Source organism: Labrus bergylta, chromosome 6 (genome assembly GCF_963930695.1).
Source record: "Labrus bergylta chromosome 6, fLabBer1.1, whole genome shotgun sequence".
NCBI lineage: Eukaryota > Metazoa > Chordata > Actinopteri > Labriformes > Labridae > Labrus > Labrus bergylta.
In genome coordinates this window covers 30,327,202-30,353,829 of record NC_089200.1, presented here as the reverse complement: position 1 = coordinate 30,353,829, position 26,628 = coordinate 30,327,202, and the positions used below count along the sequence as shown (strand labels likewise).

General features: G+C 40.4%; 2 protein-coding genes across 6 annotated transcripts in view; one reads left to right on the top strand and one right to left on the bottom strand.

The window, feature by feature from the left end:
• The window catches only part of sgcb (sarcoglycan, beta (dystrophin-associated glycoprotein)), a 25,949-nt gene extending 8,061 nt beyond the window's left edge, over nucleotides 1-17,888 (top strand). Inside the window, exons 2-4 of one of the 2 annotated variants that reach the window (XM_065956179.1) lie at nucleotides 553-984; nucleotides 8,134-8,303; nucleotides 9,648-17,888. In XM_065956179.1, the coding sequence (XP_065812251.1) occupies nucleotides 564-984; nucleotides 8,134-8,303; nucleotides 9,648-10,082 (1,026 nt within the window). In that variant the 5' untranslated portion in view covers nucleotides 553-563 and the 3' untranslated portion in view covers nucleotides 10,083-17,888. Of the gene's footprint in view, nucleotides 1-552; nucleotides 8,304-9,647 lie in introns of both variants that reach the window. The other variant, XM_020657718.3, reaches the window with a different exon arrangement.
• dcun1d4 (DCN1, defective in cullin neddylation 1, domain containing 4 (S. cerevisiae)) lies at nucleotides 17,490-26,628 on the bottom strand. 4 transcript variants are annotated; one of them, XM_020657721.3, is made up of 11 exons: nucleotides 26,550-26,628; nucleotides 25,168-25,238; nucleotides 25,015-25,054; nucleotides 24,362-24,449; nucleotides 23,667-23,755; nucleotides 23,485-23,555; nucleotides 21,626-21,717; nucleotides 21,367-21,475; nucleotides 20,844-20,948; nucleotides 19,802-19,904; nucleotides 17,490-19,709 (listed from the first exon to the last, which is right to left on the bottom strand). In XM_020657721.3, exons 1-11 carry the CDS (start codon nucleotides 26,566-26,568, stop codon nucleotides 19,654-19,656), a joined length of 843 nt encoding a protein of 280 aa, XP_020513377.1. In that variant the 5' UTR covers nucleotides 26,569-26,628; the 3' UTR covers nucleotides 17,490-19,653. The 4 variants fall into 4 exon arrangements, with proteins under 4 accessions (XP_020513377.1, XP_065812252.1, XP_065812253.1 ...); XM_065956180.1 differs by lacking the exon at nucleotides 26,550-26,628 and adding an exon at nucleotides 26,298-26,452; XM_065956181.1 differs by lacking the exon at nucleotides 26,550-26,628 and adding an exon at nucleotides 25,934-26,278.

Here is a 26,628-nt window from a genome sequence, read left to right as displayed (position 1 = left end):
ACAAAAAAAAGAGTTTTAAGGATATCAGAATCAGATTTATTGACCAGGTATGTTTACACACACAAGGAATTTAACTTTGGTGAACTGTGCTCGCTTATGTACAGGTATAACATTAAATATCAACAATAAACATCATAAGAAAAGACTAATATTTACATGACTAAATATGAAACAGTGCAGTTTATCATATTAGAGTTGTGGAAACCAGAATTTGGGTTCATAACCTCCATATCATACTGGTCTAAATTAAACAGTATCTTTACCTGTTTCGTTACCAGGGCAGTTGTTGAGTTCAGGTGTTTCCTTCGATTTATTGAGGGATACTTTCCTCTCCTTTGCACCTGTCTTGTGAAACTGAAGCTTTGGTACTTTTAGATACTGTCGTTATTAGAATAATGGAAATTTAAACAAGTGGTGTAAAAAAAAAAATCTCAAAAGAATGAATAACCTTATTTTGTACATTTGTAAAACTTTCATGAATCATGTCTTAAAAACAAAGATGGACCTTGTTTTATCTCCTGAATGAATAACTCCTGCTGTGTGTACCCTCAGGTGAGCTTGGAATGGCTGTGGCACAGGTGTTGCTTCTGGCTTCTGTGCTGCTCCGTTGCTCCTCAGCCGTACCTGCATGTCCACAGTCCTGCACCTGTCAGAGTCCTGATCTGCTGAACTGCTCCTCCTCGGGCCTCACTTTCATGCCACAACACATCCCAGACTCTGTCACTGAGCTCGACCTGTCTGATAACCTCCTCGACTCTGTAACAATTGGCCGACGACAGGATCAGCTGAGGAATGTTTGGCTGGGGAACAATAGGATCACAGGCCTGTCGCTCTGTCTCGAGAGGAGCCTGGGAGGCCGTTATGTCACAGGTAGACGTCTTCACCACTCATCAGGACCTTGGCAGAAGCGGAGGTGTGTGCCCTGGGCCCGAACCCTGCAGCTGTTATCTGTCGAGAGGAATCAGCTAGAGCAACTCCCAGAGGGTGAGTCAGTGTGATATGGTCGAACACTCATATAAAACTCATCAACAGAGCAATAAACATTCCTGACGATCGCAATCCTTGTAATGAAACATACCAGACATACAGGCTCTAACATTAAATATCTTATCTAAATATATTGATCTATATATTCATTACATGAAATTAGACTTCCTGTCTGTGCCTCATAATCATCATTCATAGTTAATAAATCGAACGTGGACTTCAGATTTTTTAAACATTCAGATCATTTATTTCTGTGAAAGTAGCCAGAACAAACAATGAAGCATAACTTCATACAAACTCTCCCCTTACCATCAAGTAAATACAAATATGTACATGTCACATAGATATAAATACACACTCTTAACTGTGCTGCTGCCTGTCCTGATCAGGACTCAAAAGTCTCTTTTTATTTGGTTTGTTGACTGTAATTCATAAGTACATGTTGAACTTTTCACATTTCTGGTGATTTTTAAAGCTCTACATGCAGACTTACACACTTATTAATCATTGATTAAAGTCCTCTATTCTCAGGTGTTTTCATGTTTTGATGATAAGACCTGCTCAGTTAGAAGTTGTGCAAAGTTCCCCTCACATTAACTTGACGTCATCATGTGCTCAATGGATGATTAAGTAGTAGGTACACCAAGTTCTGTCCACATCTTTGTGCTTGAATACAAATATTTATATCATGTTTGAAGACCTTGAAGGCTCCATCATTTAGGACTCTACTTTAGTGATTTGACTTTGGACTCTTTCGATATTTAGATGGTAATTACATCTTCAGCTTTACTCGAGCATCATTTTGAATTCAGGAAGGATTTTAACACTCTGTTACTTCTTCCACTGCTGTAGGTTCATTATTATATTATTGGATGGTTTTTGTTCATGCATGCAGTTCTTAAATGATGCAGGTAGTCAGGGAGGGAAGGCGGGTTTGATACACACAAATATGTTACTTTGCTTTGCAGGGCAGAGTTTTTAGGATATATCAATATAGTTTCAGACCAGACGATGTCATTTATATCGATATCAGCCGCACCTGCATGTCACCAGTTCGCCTATTTCTCCTCTCACTGTCCGTCGCTCTTCACCCTGCTTCACCTCTCTCCTTTTCTCAGAAAAAAAACTTCTGTGTAACAAAAAATACAACTGAGTGTATTTTGTTGCGCAGGAAAGAAATATTTATTATTTATTTCATTTAATAAGCATTTTCATTTAATATTATACATTTTAATTTCACAAAGGAGTAGTTTATTTTTCTCATTTTGATGTAATTATTGACATTATTTGTTAATTAAAGGACCTGTTTGATATTTGGCCCATGTGGATTTAACTTAACACTGACTTTATTTTTGTTATTGCTAAACAGAAAAAAAAAAAGTGTCTAAATATATATCATGTATCACCATCTAGCTTAAAATGTTGAGTTATGACATTTGGTCCTTGTCGCGCAGCTCTAGTTGGAATATGTCTCTGATTTTCTACTTCTGTTTTGGGACATTTTCATGCATGTTTGTGAAGTCTTAATCCAAAGAGTAAGCAGTAACTATAGCTGCCTAAAAGATTAGCTTGAATTAGAAAACAATATTGTCTTGAAGAGCCCATATTCTGCCCTTTTTGGGGTTCTTATATTTAATCTATGTTCCTACTTTTGTACGTTCACAATAGCTAAAGTCTGAAAAAAGTGTCTGTTTTCATGAACTGCTCCTCCTTGCTCCCTCTACGCTCTGAGTCCGTCAGCTACACTCTGCTGAGCCCACACTGTTAGACCCCACGTGGGCCAAGTCTGCTCTGATTGGTCTGCCGATCCGCTCTGTTGTTATTGGTCAGTTGCTCAGCACGCTTCTCGGAAATTTCAACATGAGCTGCAGGGCTTGCCACAATGAGCCAATGGGCTTAGATCAGTGATCTCACACTGACAAGACGTCACACTGACACATTTTTATCGAGGGGGGCTAGAACCGAGCGTTACATGCAGCTAATGCTACAGCTAACAGGAGGAGGTAGGAGAAGCCACATCTAAACATGCACAGGACACTTGGAAAACACACTAAAGGGCATTTACAGTTGCAAGAAAAAGTATGTGAACCCTTTGGAATTTCCTAGTTTTCTGCATAAATTGTCTCAAAGTCTCAACAATAGACAAACACAGTCTGCTTAAACTAATACCACACAAACAATCATATGTTTTCATGTTTTTGTTGAACACAACATGTAAACATTTACAGTGCAGGGTGGAAAAAGTATGTGAACGCTTGGATTTAATAACTGATTGACCCTCCTTTGGCAGCAATAACCTCAACCAAACATTTCCTGTAGTTGCAGATCAGACCTGCACAACAGTCAGGAGGAATTTTGGATCATTCCTCTTCACAAAACTTTTTCAGTTCAGCAATATTCTTGGGATGTGTGGTGTGAATCGCTCTCTTGAGGTCATGCCACAGCATCTCTATCGGGTTGAGGTCAGGACTCTGACTGGGCCACTCCAGAAGGCGTATTTTCTTCTGTTGAAGCCATTCTGTTGTTGATTTACTTCTGTGCTTTGGGTTGTTGTCCTTCTGCATCACCCATCTTCTGTTGAGCGTCAGTTGGTGGACAGATGGCCTTAAGTTTTCCTGCAAAATGTCTTGATAAACTTGGGAATTCATTTTTCCGTTGATGATAGCAATCTTTCCAGGCCCTGATGCAGCAAAGCAGCCCCAAACCATGATGCCCCCTCCACCATACAACCCAGTTGGGATGAGGTTTTGATGTTGGTGTGCTGTGCCTTTCTTTCTCCACACATAGTGTTGTGTGTTCCTTCCAAACAACTCAACTTTGGTTTCATCTGTCCACAGGATGTTTTGCCAGTAGTGCTGTGGAACATCCAGGTCCTCTTTTGCAAACTTCAAACGTGCAACAATGTTTTTTTTAGACAGCAGTGGCTTTCTCCGTGGTGTCCTCCCGTGATCTCCATTCTTGTTTAGTGTTTTACGTATCATAGATTCGTCAACAGAGATGTTAGCATGTACCAGAGATTTGTGTAAGTCTTAAGCTGACACTCTAGGATTCTTCTTCACCTCATTGAGCATTCTGCGCTGTGCTCTTGCAGTCATCTTTACAGGACGGCCACTTATAGGGAGAGTAGCAACAGTGCTGAACTTTCTCCATTTATAGACAATTTGTCTTACCGTGGACTGATGAACATCGAGGCTTTTAGAGATTCTTTTGTAACCATTTCCAGCTTTATGCAAGTCAACAATTCTTAATCGTAGGTCTTCTGAGAGCTCTTCTGTGCGAGGCATGGTTCACATCAGGCAATGCTTCTTGAGAGTAGCAAACTCAAAACTGAAGTGTGTTTTTTATAGGGCAGGGCTTCAACCAACACCTCCAATCTGGTCTCATTGATTGGACTCCAGGTTGGCTGACTCCTGACTCCAATTAGCTCTGTGAGAAGTCATTAGCCTAGGGGTTCACATACTTTTTCCACCCTGCACTGTGAATGTTTACATGTTGTGTTCAACAAAAACATGAAAACATATAATTGTTTGTGTGGTATTAGTTTAAGCAGACTGTGTTTGTCTATTGTTGTGACTTAGATGAAGATCAGAACACATTTTATGACCAATTTATGCAGAAAACTAAGAAATTCCAAAGGGTTCACATACTTTTTCTTGCAACTGTAAAACCAGAAAAGGCATAAGATGGGACCTTTAAGAAATGTTGCAGAATTCAATCTCCTAAAAAATGTAATCACTCTAAAATATGAGTATTGACTACAGAGCATAATAATGTCAAAAAAAATACAGTGTGTATATTATTGAGTGGTATCTTAGAATGAGTGACAGAGCACACCCAGTAAGTTCTAAGGCCACACAGTTATATAAATGTGTAACATCTGGGTGTGGACATGTGATATGTGAGGTATGTGGAAGCAGACAGCGCCCATAGTTGCAATTTTTTGCAATGATATCTTAAGATCACAACTTTATCATCATGTTATCTCGACATAAAACTGCACATGTTCCCTGCTTTTTCATCTTCTAATGCTCTTCTTGCTCTTTAATACTTCCCACCTGTTTAGCTTTTTTTAATCGTCCTCGTTGTTGTTTTCTTCTTTTCTCCTGATTGTAAATTAAGTTCAGTACAAAGTCACTTAGCTGAATTTGAATGAGTCGTTGCATCATTTCCACTTTTGCTGCTTTACAACTTTCCTTCTTGTTAAAAAAAAAAAAGAGGAAAGAAAGATAACAGATTTACTCTGTCTTGGTAATGTGCTTTTTCTCAAATTACCTCGAGGAAACTGATAACTCTAGATAAGGGAAGATAATCACAAGAAAATTACTTTTCTTCTCTCCAGACCTCTGTAAATAACATATGAGAGCTTGACAGTGAGTATCTTGTCATCAGATTTCAGTTTCAGGATCACTGTCATGACTGTGTGTGAGGATGAACAAATGAACAGCCTGTAGTAGATCTTAATTAAAGCACAGTCTGGTATGTAGATCTATAAAAGGTATTCTTTGAAAATAAACTTTCAGGTTGATTTGTGTGATTCTTTAACAAAAATGTAAAATTGATCTTATAACTCATGGCGGTGTGCTAGCTGTTTGTTCTGTGTGAGTGCTGAAAAAATCAGCAACATGCGTTTACATTGTTCAATGTTTGAACAATGAACAATGTTCATATCATGTGAAATAAATAATTTGTGAAGTGGGAATTATCTTACATTCCTGGTGTTTTTTCTGTTCACACTAACCTGAAAGTTTAAAAGCTATCTGTCTTTTATAAAAAATAATTTCTACTCGCAGATGTGCTAATATTTTTCATGTGAAGGTTAGCCATCTAGCTAGCTCTCAACATAGTTGCCCACTTACCTCACCTTTAAATCAGCAGCTGAATTTGCCAAGACACTATCCGGCCAGGAAACAACCTTTTGTGTGAATGTGATAAAAGGTGGATTTGATCTCATCTCAAGATTACAAAATAATTGCCTTGTGATCCTGACTGAACAGCACTAAAACTGTAAAAAAAAAGGTCTCTGCTCATGTATAAACGTTCAAACATGGGAAGTTTACGAAGTAAGTACCCTGTATGAAATTAAGTTTAATTTTTGAATAATTACAAAAGAGTTTGAAACTTGCTCTGTGTGTAAGTTAAGTTACATTATGTTGCATGCATTGTCACTGGTTTAAGTTTTCTATGTATAAAAGGCAGAGGCACTGCTTGTCAACAAGGAAGGAAGGCAACTGCTTTGAACCCCAGGCCAGCAGGGGGCCCCCAAACAGACCCTTTAAACTTTAAACCACAGCAGTGACTCAAAATATGAAAAGTTTGCAATGTCAGTAAGAAACTTCCCTAAGGGGGCCCCATGTCACAGCACTCACTCTTGTTGCGCTGCTAAGCATTGCATGCATTATTCCTGTGAAAAACCAAAGGAAAACAAAGAGGAATTCTCCATCTGGGAGTGAAAACAGATAGTAAATATAATAGTTAATGACTAAATGTAGCCTTAGCTAAGGGTTAGAGACAACTGAATAACATAACTTCAGCTCGCTTTACATTATAGTGTTGGTTCTTTGATGTTTAACTTTGGTTGATTTTGCTTGAAGAGCAGTCTAGTGTGTCTAGCTCAGCTGGACCAGTAGAGTGTGCACGACTGGGTCAGATTTAAAACACGTGCAGTGGCTAGCAGGCTGAAAGAACATGAATATGCTTTTAGTTACAATATTAACACTTCATAACCAGTCAACTTGGTCTTGGGCAATGTTACCTAATTCTTGCAATTTATTTGTTGGTGTGAGATTATTTAAAACATAATTGTGATGAATGGTGGTTCAAGGGGCCCCCCTGTGAGTTTTTGTCTAGGGCTCCAACATACTCTAGAAAGGCCACATGTGTCTCTACCACTGTTTTATTTTCTTTATCTCTACAAACACTTACATTTATGGCTTTTGAACCCTTAAAATGGATCTTTGTCTACCTGCCTCAGGCGTCTCTGAGTTAAGAGTTTTTGCCTCTTAGCAAAAGAAAAAGTATAGCTGTCCAATATTTTACAAACAAAACAAAGATAAGTCATGTGAAGATGACTGACTATCTTTCAGTGATGCCCTTATGGCCTTGTTTTTATGAGTTAGTGATAAATGTATCTGAGGTCTTAAGACTGCACACCTTTAATTACCTTATTAAGAAATATTCATGAGTGAGCCATGAAAACCCTTCTACCTTGAAGAAATATTTTTTACCAAATCCTTCAATGCATTTTAAAGAATAAATCTTTGTACACCACTGTTACAGTCCTTTTTTCATTCTCATAGAAACAAAACCATCTTATTGATATCCTTTATCTCTAGTACTTTGCTCCACTCAGAAATGATGAAACCTGTAAAGATAAGGACACTACACCCTGCAGCTAGTCACTGCTTTTATTGACATTCCAGTGGTTTAAGGAAAGGTGTAAACATGCAGCCCAACTTTTTAGGATTTCCTCTTGCTTCATATTATTTCTAAGAATTCCCTTCTGCTTCGTCGAACCTCTGCGTGATTTGAAGAAATGCTTTCACTGGGGTTCTTTAAAAGGCATGTGTGGACAGCCCACTTACTTAGTGAGAGCTGTGTTGACAGTCATACACTTCGTCTCCTGTTTGGTATTCAGCTCACAGAAGCCTCAGAGCCTCTCTAATGAAGCGCAGACCCACAGTGCCTCACTTCAGCCCAGCAGACTCAGGGTGATCGTCTCAGGCTAGTGAAAAAGGGGAGACGGAGAACCACAGACAAGCTCTTAGCCCCTAATTAGTTATATTGGGGGATTACTGACAGTGAAAATAATCAGGAAGAATTTAGATTTATACGCTAGGGGGTTTATTGAATTTTACATTTTACACTATTCACTATCTTGAAGTCTAGAGAGACAGAAAAAAAGAGTCTACATTACTGTATTTAATCTTAGCACTGTAAGCATGGCAGTGCTGCAAACAAATGCCTTTACAGCTAAACAAGAAAGTTTTCAGCTTGTAAATCACAGTAAAGAGAGTAAACAGGACTGACCACTTTTATTATCTTTAAAAACTTGTGACACACAATACATTCCTTTCTCTTGTTAGGAGCTACTCCATCACGGCTGTGACTGAGTGTTAATTACAGCTGTTTTTTTCCCCTTTCACCCAGGGCTGCAGAGCTGTGAATCCTTACAGGTTCTGCAGCTCTCCTTCAACAGAATCTCAACCCTACGACCACAAGACTTCAGCAACCTTCAGCAGCTAAAAGAGCTCAACCTAAAACATAACCTCCTCACAAGTCTCCATCCACAGACGTTCATGGGTTTATCCCAGCTCCAGGTAACACTGATTGTTCAAGACATGCACACAGTGTAATCAGACAATACACTTTGTGATGCCATATGTTGTTCATCAGGAAAGCAAAACAAAATCCGCAGACCAAGAAGCTCCCGTCTGAAGGATTTATTAAGTTACACTTCAAGCCGACATGCTCTTCCTCACAGTTGTTGGCTCGAAACGTCATTTAATAAATTCTTGAAAACGGAAGCTTCTTGGTCTGAGGATTTTGTTTTGCATTCCTTACCTATTCATGGTTTTTGGATCCAGCACCTACTTTGAGATGTGCATGTCTTTTTTTGATTTTTCACATGTTGTTTTCTGTATTCTTAAATTAAACTTCTATGCATTTTAATTGAAAAACAGTGTTGGGTAACATTACTGTTAAAAGTAACATGTAACTCTGCAGCCTAATAACAGGAACAACAGTCGAGATCACCTTTACGGTTCATTATAATGCTAACAATCTGACAGGGAACTGAGCAGGGGCATACAGTATGAGGCACAGACTTTTAACCAACACGAGCTTGTGAACTTACATTTCAGCATTGTGTTGTTCTGGTCCCTATTGTACAAACAATCAACATGCCGGGAATATTTACACAAAGAAAATGCTGTCCTCTCTGCCATCTTGCTAGTTGAATAAGTTAGCTATGAATTCAAAATGACGTACCACAGGTACTACCTGCGCAGAAGTTAGAGAAAAACAGAGATGGTGTGGGATTTTCTTTTTGTGGCAAAAAATAGTTATAAGGGATAACTAAAAACAAAAAAGTAACCCAAGCACTCTGACGGATTACTTTGTAACATGTTACCCCCAATGTTATTGGAAAATATTCTTCTTAAAGGCTTTATATGCGATTTTTTGATCCAGCAGATGTCGCTTTGAGCACCAGCAAGAAACCAAAACAACTCGCGCTGCATTGTTGTGTTAGCATGATAATGCTAGCGATCTTTATTATGCTCGTATCTTCACACTGCATGTAAATTTACCTGAAATGAGCGTGATCTAGAAACACAGTTAAGCAGTGAGTACAGTATGTTATTCTTCTTTTCTCTAGTCCCTCAATTAAACAATCTTTTTACACAAAGGGAGGAGTCAGCCGGCCGTCCTGGCGATGTAAACAAAGTGAAGATAGGACTCTGAAAACTCTGAAAACATCACAGACAGTGGGACAGTGTGTTACACCCATTGTAGACAGTCATGACTCAGAGTTATTTTCAGAGGATATACTTGATTTCTATTATATTTAAGAGTGAAAAATCACATATTAAGCCTTTAAAGCATTATCAATTCATTTACATGTCCAACATCTGTTTTATGTCGACATTGTGTCCCCCTCAAAGGTCCTTGATCTGAGCTTCAACATGTTGACTAGCCTTCATCCGTCGATGTACCTTTCTCTGCACAACATTGGTGCACATGTAAAGCTGGCTGGGAACAGGTGGAAGTGTGATTGCAGTATGCGCAGTTTAAGAAGGCGGATGGGCTATGATAGCAGCAGAGGCCTGCATGCTTGGAGCCTGGTGTGCGCTTCCCCCTCCACACTCTCAGGAAGGGATCTGCTACATTTGGAGGAAGATGACCTAAACTGTTTTACAACTGAGAACAGACCAGAGAGCCATCAATCTGTGAAAGTCTTCAGTGGTTCTGAGATATTACTCTCTTGCTCCGCACAAGGTAACAGTCAACAAGCAAAAAATATTTCACACATACTGCATATAACACTTCATGCATTACTGTATCACTCTGAATCCATGCTAATGGTTTCTCTCCCGTAGATTCAATGGGATGGATGCCCAGTGGTCAAGCATCTGTGAACCAACCTGAGGCTGGTCTTCTCATCAAGGACCTCACAGAAAGGGATACAGGACTATATGTGTGTGTTTCTGAAGAACAGGACGATGTGTCTGTTTTTAACCTCCAAATCAGCAAAGTAGGAGGTGTACAGAGAAAAGCTCGAAGTGTGCCTGGAAGCAGTAGTCAAACAATCTCACAAGGCATTCCAGAGAGAAAAGACAATGAGAGGAATCAGAGAGCGACCTCGTCTGAATTGGCTCTGGCTGTGTGTTTGTCTATTTTATTCACGTTTCTGGTTGCCTTTATCCTCGGGGTCCTAGCAAGACCTTGTATCGATGTTCTTTGGAAAAGGTTCTACAAAAAAAAAAGCTCCCCGGCCACAAACACTGTCTCAACTGTAGAACAAAGCCAATATGACAATGACGCCTTCTGCGATTTAGAGGAACAAGAGGTGAGAGGAGCTCACAGGGAAAGGAGAGTCACATTCAGCACTGTAGACTTCAAAGAAGACAGCAATGTGCAGTATTATGACACTGTAGCCAATGATGATCAGCAGAGCATTAATGATGACGGGTTGTTATATGAAGCAGTTGGCGATATGAAAGATGGAGCTCGTGATTCAGAAAGTGAAAACAGCTCTCAACAGAGTCCAGAGGATAACCAGAGAGACAGCAGAAATCTGTCAGGCACTACTCATGCAGGGGTCACAATCACCGAGAGGAGGCACTCGTCTTCCTCGGATTCTTCACTATCTGAAAGAGAACGTAATGAAAAACAAATGACCCGGCAAGACCAAACCAGACCCAAGTCTCCACAGCTGGTAGAGGACTCTATGCAGCAGAGAGCTAACATGTCATCAGCTGGAGAGGTGTCACATATCTCCATTAAGGCATTGACAAATGAAGAAACTGGATTTTCTTCTGAGCCTTTTGCAGGTTGGTCACCACAAACAAATCAGACAAACGGAGCAGACCCTGATAAGTGGCAGGGATATGAAGAACAATTTGAATTTAGCGATTCTGCTCAAAGCACCTCTTCAAGGTCCAACAGTGTGCTTGGTTCTTTTCATGATTCAAAACTAACTGTCACACCCACTTTGGGTATACAGAAGAGGGGTGATACATCAAGCTCCAGCTCATATTTAAGTGAGGATGAAACAACACATTACACTGTAAATTCAGACCAAGAGGAGGATGTCACTACTGTTTGCCTCAAACAGAATACTACTCTGGAACAGCATATCCATGTTATAGATGCAAACAGGCCCTCAGTGGGAATTAATCATAGTCAGCCTGGTTTAAGGAAAGCACACTCCTTTTCCTCTTCTTCAAGTGAAAGTGAAGGGGAGGACCCACGCTGGCCTTCTCTAGATGTCAAGCATATCCCTAAGATCAAGAGGCGTCTAGATATCAAAGCACCTACTCCAGCCTCTGATTCATTTTCCAATAGTGACAGTGAGGATGAATCAACAAACCACATCAAGAAACAAGTGCAACAACAGACAGAGATGGCAAAGTATCCTATAACAATAACGCAAACTGTGATTCATGGCCAAGGAACACAGTGGCCCATCCAAACACCACCACCAGCTTCTGATTCTTCATCTAGTAGTGACAGTGAGGATGACAGAACAAAATACATTGAGAGGCCTGGGAAAGTGGACCTTCCAGAACTTGGAATTCAGAAACCTCAAACAGATAGTCATGTTCCAGACGCAGGCTGGCCTTCTCTAGATCTCAAGCATATCCCTAAGATCAAGAGGCGTCTAGATATCAAAGCACCAAGTCCAGCCTCTGATTCATCCTCCAGTAGTGACAGTGAGGATGAATCAACAAACCACATCAAGAAACAAGTGCAACAACAGACAGAGATGGAGAGGGTTTCAATAATAATATCTCAAAATGTAAGTCAGGACCAAGGAACACGGTGTCCTGTCAAAACACCATCACCAGCTTCTGATTCTTCATCTGGTAGTGACAGTGAGGATGAAAAAGTAATCTATAGGGAGAAGCCTGGGAAAGTGGTCATTTCTGACCTTGGAATTCAGAAACCTCAAACAGAAAGTCCTGTTCCAGACACAAGCTGGCCTTCCCTAGATCTCGGGCATATTCCCAAGATCAAGAGACGTCTAGATATCAAAGTACCATCACCAGCCTCTTCCAGTAGCAACAGTGAGGATGAACCAACAAACCACATCAAGAAACAAGTGCAAAAACAGACAGAGATTGCAAGGGTTCCAATAACTACATCTCAAAATTTAAGCCAAAGCCAAGGAACACAGTGGCCCATCAAAGCACCATCACCAGCTTCTGATTCTTCATCTAGCAGTGACAGTGAGAATGAATCTACCAAACACATAAAGAAACAGGAACAGCAGACCAACATGGCAAAGCTTCCAAATAAAGGATCTCAAACTGTTCCTCTTGACCCACAAACGCAGTGGCCTCTCCTTGACCTTCAGCAGACCACACACATCAAGAGACGTCTAGATTTCAAAGCAAAATCTGCTGCCTCTGATACCTCTTCTAGTAGTGACAGTGAGGATGACACAACAAAATACATTGAGAGGCCTGGGAAAGTGGACCTTCCAGAACTTGGAATTCAGAAACCCCAGACAGATAGTCATGTTCCAGACAAACTCTGGCTTTCTCTAGATCTCAAGCATATCCCTAAGATCAAGAGGCGTCTTGATGTAAAAGCACCAACTCCAGCCTCTGATTCATCCTCCAGTAGTGACAGTGAGGATGAATCAACAAACCACATCAAGAAACAAGTGCAACAACAGACAGAGATGGAGAGGGTTCCAATAATGATATCTCAAAATGTAAGTCAGGACCAAGGAACACGGTGTCCTGTCAAAACACCATCACCAGCTTCTGATTCTTCATCTAGCAGTGACAGTGAGGATGATAAAGCAATCAATAGAGAGAGGCCTGGGAAAGTGGTCATTTCTGACCTTGGAATTCAGAAACCTCAAACAGAAAGTCATGTTCCAGACACAAGCTGGCCTTCCCTAGATCTCAGGCATATCCCTAAAATCAAGAGGCGTCTAGATATCAAAGCACCAACTCCAGCTTCTGGTTCATCCTCCAGGAGTGACAGTGAGGATGAACCAACAAACCACACCAGGAAACAAGTGCAACAACAGACAGAGATTGCAAGGATTCCAATAACTACATCTCAAATTTTAAGCCATGGCCAAGGAACACAGTGGCCCATCAAAGCACCATCACCAGCTTCTGATTCTTCATCTAGCAGTGACAGTGAGGATGAATCTACCAAACACATAAAGAAACAGGAGCAGAAGACCAACATGGCAAAGCTTCCATTAAAAGGATCTCAAACTGTTCCTCTTGGTCCACAAACACAGTGGACCCTCCTTGATCTTGAGAATACCAGACACATCAAGAGACGTCTAGATTTCAAAGCAAAATCTGCTGCCTCTGATACCTCTTCTAGTAGTGACAGTGAGGATGACAAAACAAAATACATTGAGAGGGCTGGGAAAGTGGACCTTCCAGAACTTGCAATTCAGAAAACTCAAACAGATAGTCATGTTCCAGACATACGCTGGCATTCTCTAGATCTCAAGCATATCCCTAAGATCAAGAGGTGTCTAGATATCAAAGCACCAACTCCAGCCACTGATTCATCTTCCAATAGTGACAGTGAGGATGAATCAACAAACCACACCAGGAAACAAGTGCAACAACAGACAGAGATGGCAAGGGTTCCAATAACAAATTCTCAAAATGTAAGTCAGGACCAAGGAACACGGTGGCCTGTCAAAGCACCATCACCAGCTTCTGATTCTTCATCTAGCAGTGACAGTGAGGATGATAAAGCAATAAATAGAGAGAGGCCTGGGAAAGTGGTCATTTCTGACCTTGGAATTCAGAGACCTCAAACAAATAGTCATGTTCCAGACACAAGCTGGCCTTCCCTAGATCTCAGGCATATCCCTAAAATCAAGAGGCGTCTAGATATCAAAGCACAAACACCAGCTTCTGGTTCATCCTCCAGTAGTGACAGTGAAAATGAATCAACAAACCACACCAGGAAACAAGTTCAACAACAGACAGAAATGGCAAGGGTTCCGATAACAAATTCTCAAAATGCAAGTCAGGACCAAGGAACACGGTGGCCTGTCAAAGCACCATCACCAGCTTCTGATTCTTCATCTAGCAGTGACAGTGAGGATGAATCTACCAAACATTTAAAGAAACAGGTGAAACTGACAGACATAGGAAGGCTTCCAATTAAAGAATCTCAAACTGTAACTCATGACCCACAAACGCAGTGGCCTCTCCTCGACCTTCAGCAGACCACACGCCTTAAGAGGCGCCTGGATTTCAAAGCAAAATCTGCTGACTCTGATACTTCTACTAAGATAAGCAAATCCCAAACAGTAGAACCCAATCCAATTCTAAGATGGCCAGAATTGGGTCCAAGTGCCCACCATGTAATGAGTGGCATAGATCAACCTGAGTCGTCTTCAAGTAGCGATGAAAGTGAAGTAGAGACTTCTGGCCTACATGTGACAGAGGTTGGGGTTACAAGTCATCAAACAGGGACAAAACTGCCTGATCTGAATATGAGTGTCCCCCTCTTCAAGCCTCATTTGAATGTCAAAGCACCATCTCAACCAGAAGACTCCAGCTCTTCCAGCAGTGACAATGAAAGACATAATATAGAGAAAGGTCATGTCAGGATCAAAAATTCTGAGCAGCAGCCAAAGTTACCTAAGATAGGTCTGGGCGTCCCCTACATTAGCAGACGTCTGGATATCAAAGCTCCATCACCACAGCCTGATCCAGTTCTTACACCTGTGTCTCCAAGCTCTCGAAAATCTGAATCAAACTCTTCCACAAGTAAAAGTGAGGATGATAACAGTGTACTCGCTAAACTAGGATTGGGAGCAACTGCAATATCCAAGACCACAGAAAATGATTTAACTGAATCTCCCCGGTTCCCAGTGGTTCAAATTCCTCTAAGTCCAAACGTAGACCATGATATCAAATTAGAAAAGTATAAAGTTATAACTGAAAAAACAAGTGAAAACATCAACACAATGCCAGTAATCAACTCAGAACTTGAGTCACGGTGGGCCACAATGAATCTTGGTGTCTCCCGCTTTAGAAAGCGTCTTGAAATCACATCACGAGCACCAGGACAATCAAAGATGCCTTCATCACCCGAACCTGTCTCCCCTGCTTCATCCTCCAGCAGTGAAAGTGGGGATGAGGGTCAAAGCGGCAGAATACGGCAAAAGAGAAGAGGAATTGGAATGCAAGGAAAAATACATGCAGAATCATCTTCAAAAGCTGAAATTACACCAGTGACTGTTTCTCTCAGTTTGAGTCAAGATAAAAGCTTTGGCACGGCAGAGTTTAAAGAGAGACGGGGAAGACCATCACAAAGCCAGACATCCTCAAGCAGCGAGAGTGAGAATGAGATGGTAGACCACAGTGTACCTGACCTGAGCCTTGGTGTCCCACGTGTGAAGAGGCGTCTGAATGTAAAGACAACCTTTCCAGAGCCAAGGAATTCACTGTCTTCCAGCAGCAATGCTGAGGTGACAGGATACACTGCGACACAAAGCAGACAAGTATTCAATGTGCCTCAATATAGAGATACTGACACACTGATCACTTACAAGCGTTCCATATTCCAAGCCACATCACCATCGAGTAGTCCGCCCCCCTTTAGTGGCCAAACTATGTATGATGATACAAAACAAAGATATACTGAAAATGCACAAAAAGTTCCATCTTACAGTGTCGGAGACAGAAGTACACCTGTTGCTTCAAAGAGATCTCTCAGTAGGAGCATTGATGATTTATTACATAAGAGGTTTGGGAACTCCAAACGCACAACAGAACTGCCACCAGAGTTGAGGTGGACTGGTGTCGGCCGTCATATGCCTGACCTTTCCATCTCCAGTATAGGAAGACGTCAGGATGAAGGCTTTTCATCTCCACCTGCAGAGCCAAAACTTCCCCCACCTGGCTCCTCCAGCAGTGAAAGTGATGATGAAATTAAACAAGACAGGGGAAAACCAGATATTACAGAACATAAAAACCCATCACTTAGTGCTGGCACTGTTTCCTCTGCTTCCACTAGAACCTTTGACACTGTTGACAACTCATCCATCAGCACAAATAAGATTTTGTGGGGTGTATCTGAGGACAAAAGGCGAAGGAAAGGCCTCAGTGCACTGAAAGCCATTTCTTCAGAGAGACAAAAGTGGGACATAGGACAGGGAAATGTGGAAAACAGTGCTTCATCTCTATTTGATGACTATGATCCAAACACTGAAAACAGTTTTCACCATCGTAGGACTGAGGAGTACATCAAGCCCCTGTCCACACAACCACAAACACAAGCACGTCTTTCATCCACTTCAGTAGATGACAGAGGAGCTACAGATTTGTTGTACGAAGTTCCCAGATACAGGAGGCATGGAATTAGAAATAATGAACCACCACAGGAGACTCCACCTCCAGTTCCAGCGACACCACCACCATCAGATGAAGCATTAGGGCTTACATGGATGTCACGACCGAACAGCTGGAGAGAGCGGTCAGATGGAACCAGATACTATTTGCCACAGAGCAGAAACACAGGAGCAACTGACTCCTCTTCACTTGCATCCCAAAAGTCCCTGGAAGTCCATTTGGACTTTTCGAACAATCCCATTACTAAAGTCTGATAAAGAGGTTGCGTCATCCTATACTCTGACAATACAAGCACATGAGCAACAGTTTTTAATTTGGCCAGTCAACTACAGAAATGTAGTGAATTGTTTTTTTATTTCATAAATATAAAGCTTTAAATTGGATGTAAATGTTTGTAATTTATTGTACGGCACTTTTTTTTTTTTTTTTTTTTTTAGAGCAGAGGGCCCGTGTTTATCTTTAAAGATTTGCCTTATTTTTGTAAATTACTTTAAACATCACTCATCACAAAGATGAATAATCAATACTGTCATCTTCACTCATACAATGTCAACTAGAGAAGGCAATTTCTGAAGAAACTGTGCTGTGAATGCTGCATGCTGAAAAAGATGGTGTTGTACTGCCAATGCAGAGTCTGAAAAACTGGAAAAATATATGAAATAATCTGAATAATCTAGGAAAGATGTTGAATATACTATGAAAAGGTGACATTTCACTTGTAATGCTGCATAATGAAAAATGTTATTACTATAAATAGTGTAATAAAGATGTTGAACATATTATTAATAGACTAATGTTTCTATTTGTGTAAAAAAAATTATTCAGAGGTTTTATTTGTAGCAAGAAGTAAATATACTTACGCATTAATTAGGCACTTCACGGTTTTTTGTTATTGTAACTCATTCAACTTTAAGCCCACATATAAGCCAGTAAGTTAATAAACCCTTTTATTTATGTATATAGACATAGGTTATAGTGAAAACAGACATATAGACACTAACACAGTTTACATACATATATACAGTTGGGACAAGGTTGTTCATCCTCCTGCATTGTAGTGGGAGAATACTAAAACATTCATCTCTACACAGTATTTGGTAAACAATCCGCGACTACTTCGATCTCGGATGTTATGCTGATGGTTGAGGCTTTGTAATGAAAAATAGAGGCTTTAATAGTCACAGCTGCTGTGGATTTTAATGGCATGAAAGCTTGTGTTTTATTTTCAGAACAAATTCCAAAAAGTATTGTATGTGTGTCATGACAGTGTGTTGAAAAAAGTTGCAAAACAAAATGATGTACTTCTAATAAATAAAACAAGAGTCTGTATTCTGGCTTCAGCGTTACAGTTTGTGTAAATGGTGAAAATGCAGGAGGGAACTCCCGTTCCACCGTGAGGTTACAGGCGTGTTCCAGGTCTTAATAAACACAATCATGTTGCTCCTCAGAATTAAGATAACATGACTGTGGATATCAAATTAAACACAAAACACTTGCACAATTTTCTGTACAAAAACAAAAAACACATTTGAAAAATGTTTTCAAAAAATCTCATCCATTCACAAAAGGGCTCTGTTGGAGCGTGCATGCAAATATTAAATCTGACAATTCAGCATCACACCACAGCCAAAGACAAAAATGTATACATGTGTTACAAGAACATTATACTAGGCGAAAAGATCAGCATAGCATCTTCATACAGCTCCAAACTGTCAGTGTCCAATGATTGGTTTAGATCCTATGGGTGGTGCAACGCTTTCAGCAAACCTACCGTTCTACTCAAGCTTCAAGGACCTCGTCCTGAGAGGGTCACTGGTCTTCAAATGTAGTTATTTAACACTGTCAGTGTTGGGAGAGATGCTACAATAAGAGACCTGAAACTAACCGTGGACTAAAGACAAAACAGATGCCACATATCGAGAAAAATGGACACCAGCTAGTTCTATGTCAACTTATAACACAGCCCAAACAGTCTGAATTCATCCTGAAATATTCCCTGACCACTCAGTGTGTCTGTGTGTGCATGAATGTGTGTGTAGTTGTGTGTGTGTGTGTGTGTAGAAGATTGTGTTCTCACACATGTATTTACATTTGGGTTTGTTGGTGTGTGTGTGTGTGTGTGTGTGTGTGTGTGTGTGGGACACACAAAGTGACTTCCATGTTTTGAGGCACAGTAATACTCTTACCTACACAACGTAGAGACATTAACTGGTCACCAGACCAATCAATGCTGATCAGAGCACTAGGGGCTCTCCGCTGTACTGTAATAAGAGTTATTAAGCAGCAATGCAGATTTGTTTGGTGTTATGAGGTCTGAGGCCTTTGTAGGGGGGGTTAGCAAACTGTTAGCATTAGCTAGAGCCAAAAACAGCAGGAGGGAACAGAAACTGGAGGGAAAAGAATCACTGGCACAAATCAAAAGAAGTAAACAGCACAGGCATCAGAAACCTGCATCCATCCGACCGTTTGACACAGTGTGCTTCTTAAAGAACTCCTAACTCAAAATATGACAAATGTTAAGTGCCATCTGTCCAGAAAAGCTCAAGTTTAAGTTCATTGCACAGGTAATATCATCTCTCGATGTGCCCCAGGTCAAAGTGACCCTGTTTTAAGACTCAGACACAAAGCATGAATGGTCACTTCTGTTGGTTTCTCTGTGCTGAAGATAAGGACCGAAGAGTGGATCTCCTTCACAATACCATCCTGCTCCTTTCATCCATGTATGACACCATGTTATCCTAACACAGACAGCAATATGACATGTCACAGTGAGGAAGAGCAATGCCGCCTGGGATTGCTGCAAGCTTGCCCACTATGCAACTTCAGTAGGGGACATTACTCCACAATGGCAGCCCTCCGCCTGCACGCTCGGGGCAGCATGCACTCAGGCTGCAAACCTGGTGCAGCCCCTAACCCCTCCCCCCCCCCACCCCCCACCCCCACCCGGCCCACCCACCCACAGCCTGAACCCCCTCCTCCACCAGGAAGCCCCCCACAGTCACTGCTTTACCGATTTTGTAATGTTTACTTATTGGTTGTCGTTTCTCATAGTTGTCGTTGTCACAGTTGTATTTTTCCACTTTTTGCTCTGCACCTATGACATCTGCCTTTCCTTGTACCATTCCACAAACTCGTCCAACAAAACTGGCCCTGATGAAAGGAGAGGACATAGAATAAAGGCATTCTGTTTGTGGTACATTTACATAAAGATCACATTTATGTGTAGGTATGCATTTACTTACAGGCACCATCTTCGTCATAGTTACTGAGGTCCAGGTTGATTGTCCTGCTGAACTCTAAAACATTGCACCATTGGTCTTTGTTGATGACTTTGTACTTGGATTGCTGTGGAAGAGGAAATAAACGTGTTGCATAATGACAACAGTCTCAAACTGGAATTCAAACAACATTATATTGACTGAAGTGCTCAGCCCTCATGGGTTAAAGACACATTTAATTTCAATAGAAAATTACACGTTTCTTAAAGGCTTCATATGTGATTTTTCACACTTAAATGTAATATAAATCAAGTATATCCTCTGAAAATAACTCTGTGAGTCATGACTGTCTACAATGGGTGTAACACCCGAGTCCCACTGTCTGTGAAGTTTTCAGAGTCCTATCTTCACTTTGTTTACATCGCCCGGACGGCCGGCTGACTCCTCCCCTCATGTATAAAAGTTGTTTAATTGAGGGACTAGAGAAAAGAAGAATAACATACTGTACTCACTGCTTAACTGTGTTTCTAGATCACGCTCATTTCAGGTAAATTTACATGCAGTGTGAAGATACGAACATAATAAAGATCGCTAGCATTAGCATGCTAACACAACAATGCACCACGAGTTGTTTTGGTTTCATGCTGGAGCTCAAGGGCGACATCTGCTGGATCAAAAAATCACATATAAAGCCTTTAAGGCTTGTCTTTAACGTAATATTCTGTCTTCTTTACCAAGCTTTATTTCATATTCACAATCAAAACCTTATACAAAAAAAGGTTCCCCTCCTGAAACAAAACATGTTTATACACATTCATTGGGTCAAAAGACATCAGCAAAGCTAAGTGGTAATTTTCCTATTAAGTATATAACTTGTGTCATCTTAAACAGGACAAACCTTATTCATCTTCTCATCTTAAAGCTGCTGGTTTCTAGAGTTATGAGCCCTAAAAGAACCTGTGCACACAGGCATCTTTGCATTTAGTATACATTTCAAAAGTTACAAATATTGGGTTGGACACCTTTGATTCGTTAAGAAGAAAATGTGGATATGGCACTCGCTTACCTCTAGAAACTGATTAAACACAGGAAAAAGAGGCCACGTCTTTCCCAGAAGAAGCCCCAGCATGCATTTGGCTGTGTTCAAGTCCAGACTCCTCTGATCCTTTTCCTGTCCAATCAAAACACCCGAAGCTCAATGACGTCACAGAAAAAATGTCAACCACACTTTAAACCTTATCATTATGACCAAAATTAGCACACTGCACAAACTAGGCTGAATTCCATAATTCCAAGCTGCCACATGATATATACTGAACTGTTAACACAGGCTTTGTGTCACTTTTTGTATTTTCATTCACTTAACATTGTTTAACGTAGTGTCCACCTGAAAGAACAGTGTCAAACTTTAACATTCATACTGAGACTCTCTATACATTAAAGATTCACCTGAGCATCGGCTTGAATGTGACATTACAAGGTTTCTTATCAGCTCTTCACTGTTCAAATAAACTAAATTAAGTCTGTTTCAGGACTGCAGGAGTTTATATATGAGCATGTTTTTCCGGGAAACACTTTGCATCACTCACCCGAGCAAAATCAAAGGCATATCTATAAATGAGCTTAAAACTGGTGCTGTCGTTAAGGACAGATCTCAGGTACTCGAGCGAGTTTCTCAGCCTCTCCGTGGAGTCGCACCTGACAACAAGAGAAAAGTGCTTAAGACATGCTCAATGTGGAAAACTCTAAAATGATTGGAGATAGAAAAAACCCCCAGAAAGGAATCAATATTGTCACTATACCAATATTGAAAGGATCATGAAAGAGACTAAAAGGGAAGTGACATACTGCAGTGAGCCCATGCCTCTCAGCCACTCCTGGAGGGTAAAATAGCCCATACTCTGAGCATCCAGCTTCCAGGCCAGAACCAACATCACCACCTGGGCACAAACAACAACCTTTATACCTTTAGACAACATCAAAGCTTGATTAGAGAATAGGAAACAAATATATTTAGATGAAGCCTAATAGGTAAAGTATTTCCTGATCAAGACACATGGTGGGATATGCTGAAATCATTAAATCTTTGGAACATGCTGAGAACGCAGTTGCAGTATGTGTCCTCATTTCAGGACACACATTTTCTTGCCAGTTACCAATCTCTGCTGTGTGTTTAAAATGGACAAATTAGCCAAACATTTTGCAGGCCTGGGGTCAAAAAGAGTATATATGGTTGTGTGTACCAACATAAATCAGTCAGAAAGAAAGGCAAAAGGATGCAGTCAGCAGTGACAGGCAACCTGCCTTTTACCATTAGTGAATAGGAGGTCGTGTTCAAGTGTTGGTTGGGGAGTGTTTTGTATCCTATTCTATTTTAGCTTAATCTTGCTGTTTTTTTAATGTAGTCTACCGTAGCTTTTTTTGTTCGTTTGTTAGAATCCATGTGTGCTGTACCCTAGACAGGGATTCCCAAACTTTTCAGCAAGCGACCCCCAAATAAAGGATCCAGAGACTGGGGACCCCCACTGTCCCAGGAGGTGGTCAAGTCAAGGCAGAACACATAGTGCACAGCCTCACACACACATTCTTTCAATAATGGGTAAACTATACAATTATAGTGTTACTTTAAAAAAATATGTTCAAATGGAAGACAGCTAGTCTTCCTGGGGTCCATATAAAAAAAAACCCACCAGTATGGGAACATCAAAATGTACGTACTATGTGAACATAATTTAGCACTTCAGGCTTCACAAACCATCATATTTAAAAATATCGTTTACGCAAATCAAGACATTTAAAAATCTACATTCAACTTGACAATCACTTCTGTCAAACATAATAATGTCAAACACAAGACATGTATTTAAAGCACATACAAACACCTATGTGTTTGTATCTTACAAATATGATGCCCAAAGGTGTTCCTTTAGTTGCTTTTTAAAAAGAGATGAGAGATTTTTGTGTTAATTTAGTCAGTAACATTGGTAAGGAATTCAAAGTTTTCATTTCTTTATATAATACTGTAGCTTTAAGGAAACTGGTGTTTGCTTTGGGTCAGACAAACTGGACTTTTGTTGCTTGTTTTCTCCCAAATATACGATTCTAGTCTGTAAAAATAAAAAGGTGTTTTTTAAGTTGCAAAAGTTTCCATCTTGCAAGTAGCTGTTGATGTAAGTGCTGTACAGACACTGAAGACCGTACATACAGGTGTGCCACCTTGTTTTGTACTATCTGCAGTGTGCTTATATCTTTATAGGAGAACCACTTTATCCGGCCATACACAAGCTTACCCAGAGCAAGTATTTTCTGCATCCCCTTACAACAGTCTTCCCATTTTATTGACAACAGTGTCAATAGTTTCTTTTATGGAGAAGATGTATCAATAAAAAATAAAAAAGTCTGATCCATGTCAAAAACAGAAAAACACTGACCTCCATAACTCTCCAAACCAAATGAGAACCAGTATAAAAATGAGGCGACCCTGAAGTAAAACTAGCTCTGCACATATTTGAGAATAACTGAATAATAATCAGAATGAGTATCACATTAATACAACCAAAATTAACTGCTTACTTTTACTGAATGTAAGAGAGAATAAAGTAAAAAATGAAAATACAAATAAAAAACTAGATCAAACTCAGACCATACAAATATATGCAAACTAAAGGAATCACCTAAATAAAGACAATACAAAGAAGTCAGCTTACATTCTCCGGCTCCACTCCAATGTCTTCACAGAACTTCTCCATACCGTCGGGACCCACCACTTCATCACAACCTGTTTCAAACAGACAAGTGTGGAGCTAATGCAGTGATATACATAAACAACAACATTTGATTATATGAATGACGTGACCACTTGTACAGTGCTTTAAAATATTATATTCACCTGCATATTCATAGAACCACTCCAAACATCTTTTACTGGAAAATGTGTCCTCCTCGCGGATTTGTGTTGTCTCGTGTTTTCTGAAAACACTGCAGATGTAAAAGAGAGTTTTCAGGTCAACTTCAGCAGCACTAGAGTCACAGGTGTGTAGCCAATAGGATCTCTAACAGGCTTTACTTAATACTAAAGAAATACTTCCTGCGTACATCCCTCTACATTTGGACAATCAGCCTTCTCTGTTATTGGAGCTAATCTATGGAATGGTGTACCCACTGAACTGAAAATGCTCCACAGTTTGAATGTTTTTAACAAAGGTATTAAATCATGGCTGAAGGAAAAACAACATTGTTCTCACACCTAAACGCACATAAGCTCACAAATGTCTGTCGTATATTTTTCTCTTTGTAACTGTGTTTTATCCCTGTTGCATTCATAACTGTGATGTATTTATAACTGAACTGTTTTCATTTTCTTACCATTTTTATCTTTATCTCTGTTGTTTCTAAAAGCCTCCTGTGGACAGGTGTTGCAAATAAGCATTTTGCTATGAACACTAAGAGCATCTGGAACTTGTGCATGGTTAAATGTTACAGAAACAATGTTACTGTCCATGTTAAATAAACAAATAAATAAATACAACAGACACTTTGGTCAGAGAGTTGGTTACAGCCTCGCTCTTAAACAAAGCATCACACCTGTCCTGTCGACTTTTCTTGGCTGACATGTCATCCCCAGCAGAGGGTCTCCTCTTTTTCCTAGGAGGCATGGCTCTGGGGCAGCAAGCTGGGGAAGAAAGCAGACAGCAGGTTGAAAAGGGTGCTACTTATTCATACATTGATGATGCATTTTTTTCCTCCTCCCTGGAAAGCATGTAGTAAAAGCTAGTTTTGGCAGTAGTTTCATGTATGATCACACAACACCTGTGCTGACGGCATGTGAAGGCATACTGCAGGGTTAATAAAGGTTGTATACCTGCAAAAGTCATGCAAAAGTCTCAGCTGAATAAGTGTAATTCTTTACTCACCTTTGCTGCTAGAATAAATATTTTATTACAATGGTGTGTAAATCAGAGTCTGGCAACCCTCTGAATTGTCTGGGGGCTTTTCTCTCTGCCATTGTCTTACGAGGAGTCTCCTGAGTCTGAAATGCAACCTATGACCTATCTGTAATGCAGACAGTTTCCTGTAACATGTGTGATTTTACTGAGCTGTTGTTTTTTGTTTCTACTTGTTTGGCCATGTCACTGTGACTTTTAGAGTTATTTCATTCTTGTGGAAAAATAAGAAAATGTAAGTAACTGTTGTACATGGACTATGAATCACACAAGAAGCAGAAGAATAATAATTACCTGAAGGGTGGCTATCCTGTCCAACGTCTTCTGTCAAGTTCTATAAAAACAGAAGCATGCTTGTGATCAGGATACACATATTCACATCTGACACAATTGTGTAAACACACAACTTAAATATGTAAAACACACAAACTGCTAATATGTATTTACCAGCCTGTGCAATGTGTGGTGGATCTTATGGATGCTGGCCAGTGTAGTCAAGTGGGAATTCAGCTGAAAATCTATTTCAGAAGAAAAATATCAAAGATTTAACTCAAAAGAAAAGACACAAACCTTCTGCACCAACTCACACTTGTAAGCCTGCTACCAGCACAAGGGTACGAGAAGGTGACATCATCTTAGCACAAATAACCACCTATGATTTCAGCTTTTGTCCGTGATCAATACATCTCTTTAGTGCTTAAAATACTTTGGTTTGATTTCTACTTTCAGGTTTTACGTTTCATTGAACGACAGGAGATATCTGACACGAATGAGGGGGTGACTCCCTGCATTCCCCTAAAGACAGGCTATCTCTAAAATTCACCATCATGCATACCAACTTGTCGCAAAATGTCATCTGTGCATTGTCGTTCAACAGCTGTCATCAGAAAAAGAGGCTTTAAATGGATTTGAAGAGGCCAAAACCAGACGGAAAACAGGCTAGCTTCACTAGCTGCATACCTAAAATAGCAGTGCATACGCGCAACTTGCACAGAGTTTACAAAGTATCAAGAGAGTTTGGCGTATGGGTGTTGTAGTCCATTTCCTTTGAAGAGGCCGTTTTAACATAAGCTCTGGCTGTGATTCGAAACTACAATTCCCATGCCTGACCAGCACAACTCTTTTCTTTCAGACCCTTCTGCCCCTAACATTTACCCCAACACACTGAATGCATTTTACCTTGTTTTAAATGAATCTCACTGTATTAACTTACAGGCACATTAGCATTGCACAGGCAGTTTTGCAGGAAGCTGGTGAAGCTGCCGCAAAGCCCGGACAGCGCTGCAGCAGCATGCAATGAAACATCTTTTACTCAACTGCGTCACAATTTTCTTTCTCTGTCACAGTCCGCAGTAGACCAGAAAACTGACCTATTTACACTTGACCTCACGTTTATCCCGAGTTAAACCTGATACATGTGGAGCATCCTCAGTTTTGTTGGATATAAAGATCACAACACACCGAGTGGGCTACCATCGAAAAGCCTCTGAATTACATTACATTATTCTGCTTTACACTGGGCAGCGATTACGATACACAAAACACAACTCCAGGAAACCATGGGACAGAAATCTAACCTCCCGCATGACCAAAACACCTGGATTTACACTCCCTATTCTTCCTTTGTTGTCGCCCAATACAGCACAGCTTAATACAAAGAGCCAAGCAAACTGCACGTAATACACTCGTCCTCATCAAGCCCAGAGAAAGAGAAGGATAAAAGTGGATGAAGACACACGAAATGTATGTTCCCCTCTTTAAGACAGACTGCAGTATCCGTGTTGGGTCGCTATTTGACGAAGAAAAGCCTCTAAAGCGATACTACTTACTTGCCGCATCAGAGTGCATTTTTATGAAACATACAACTGTCTGTGGGAAGTCCGCAGACCGGCCAATAGGCGGGCCTTG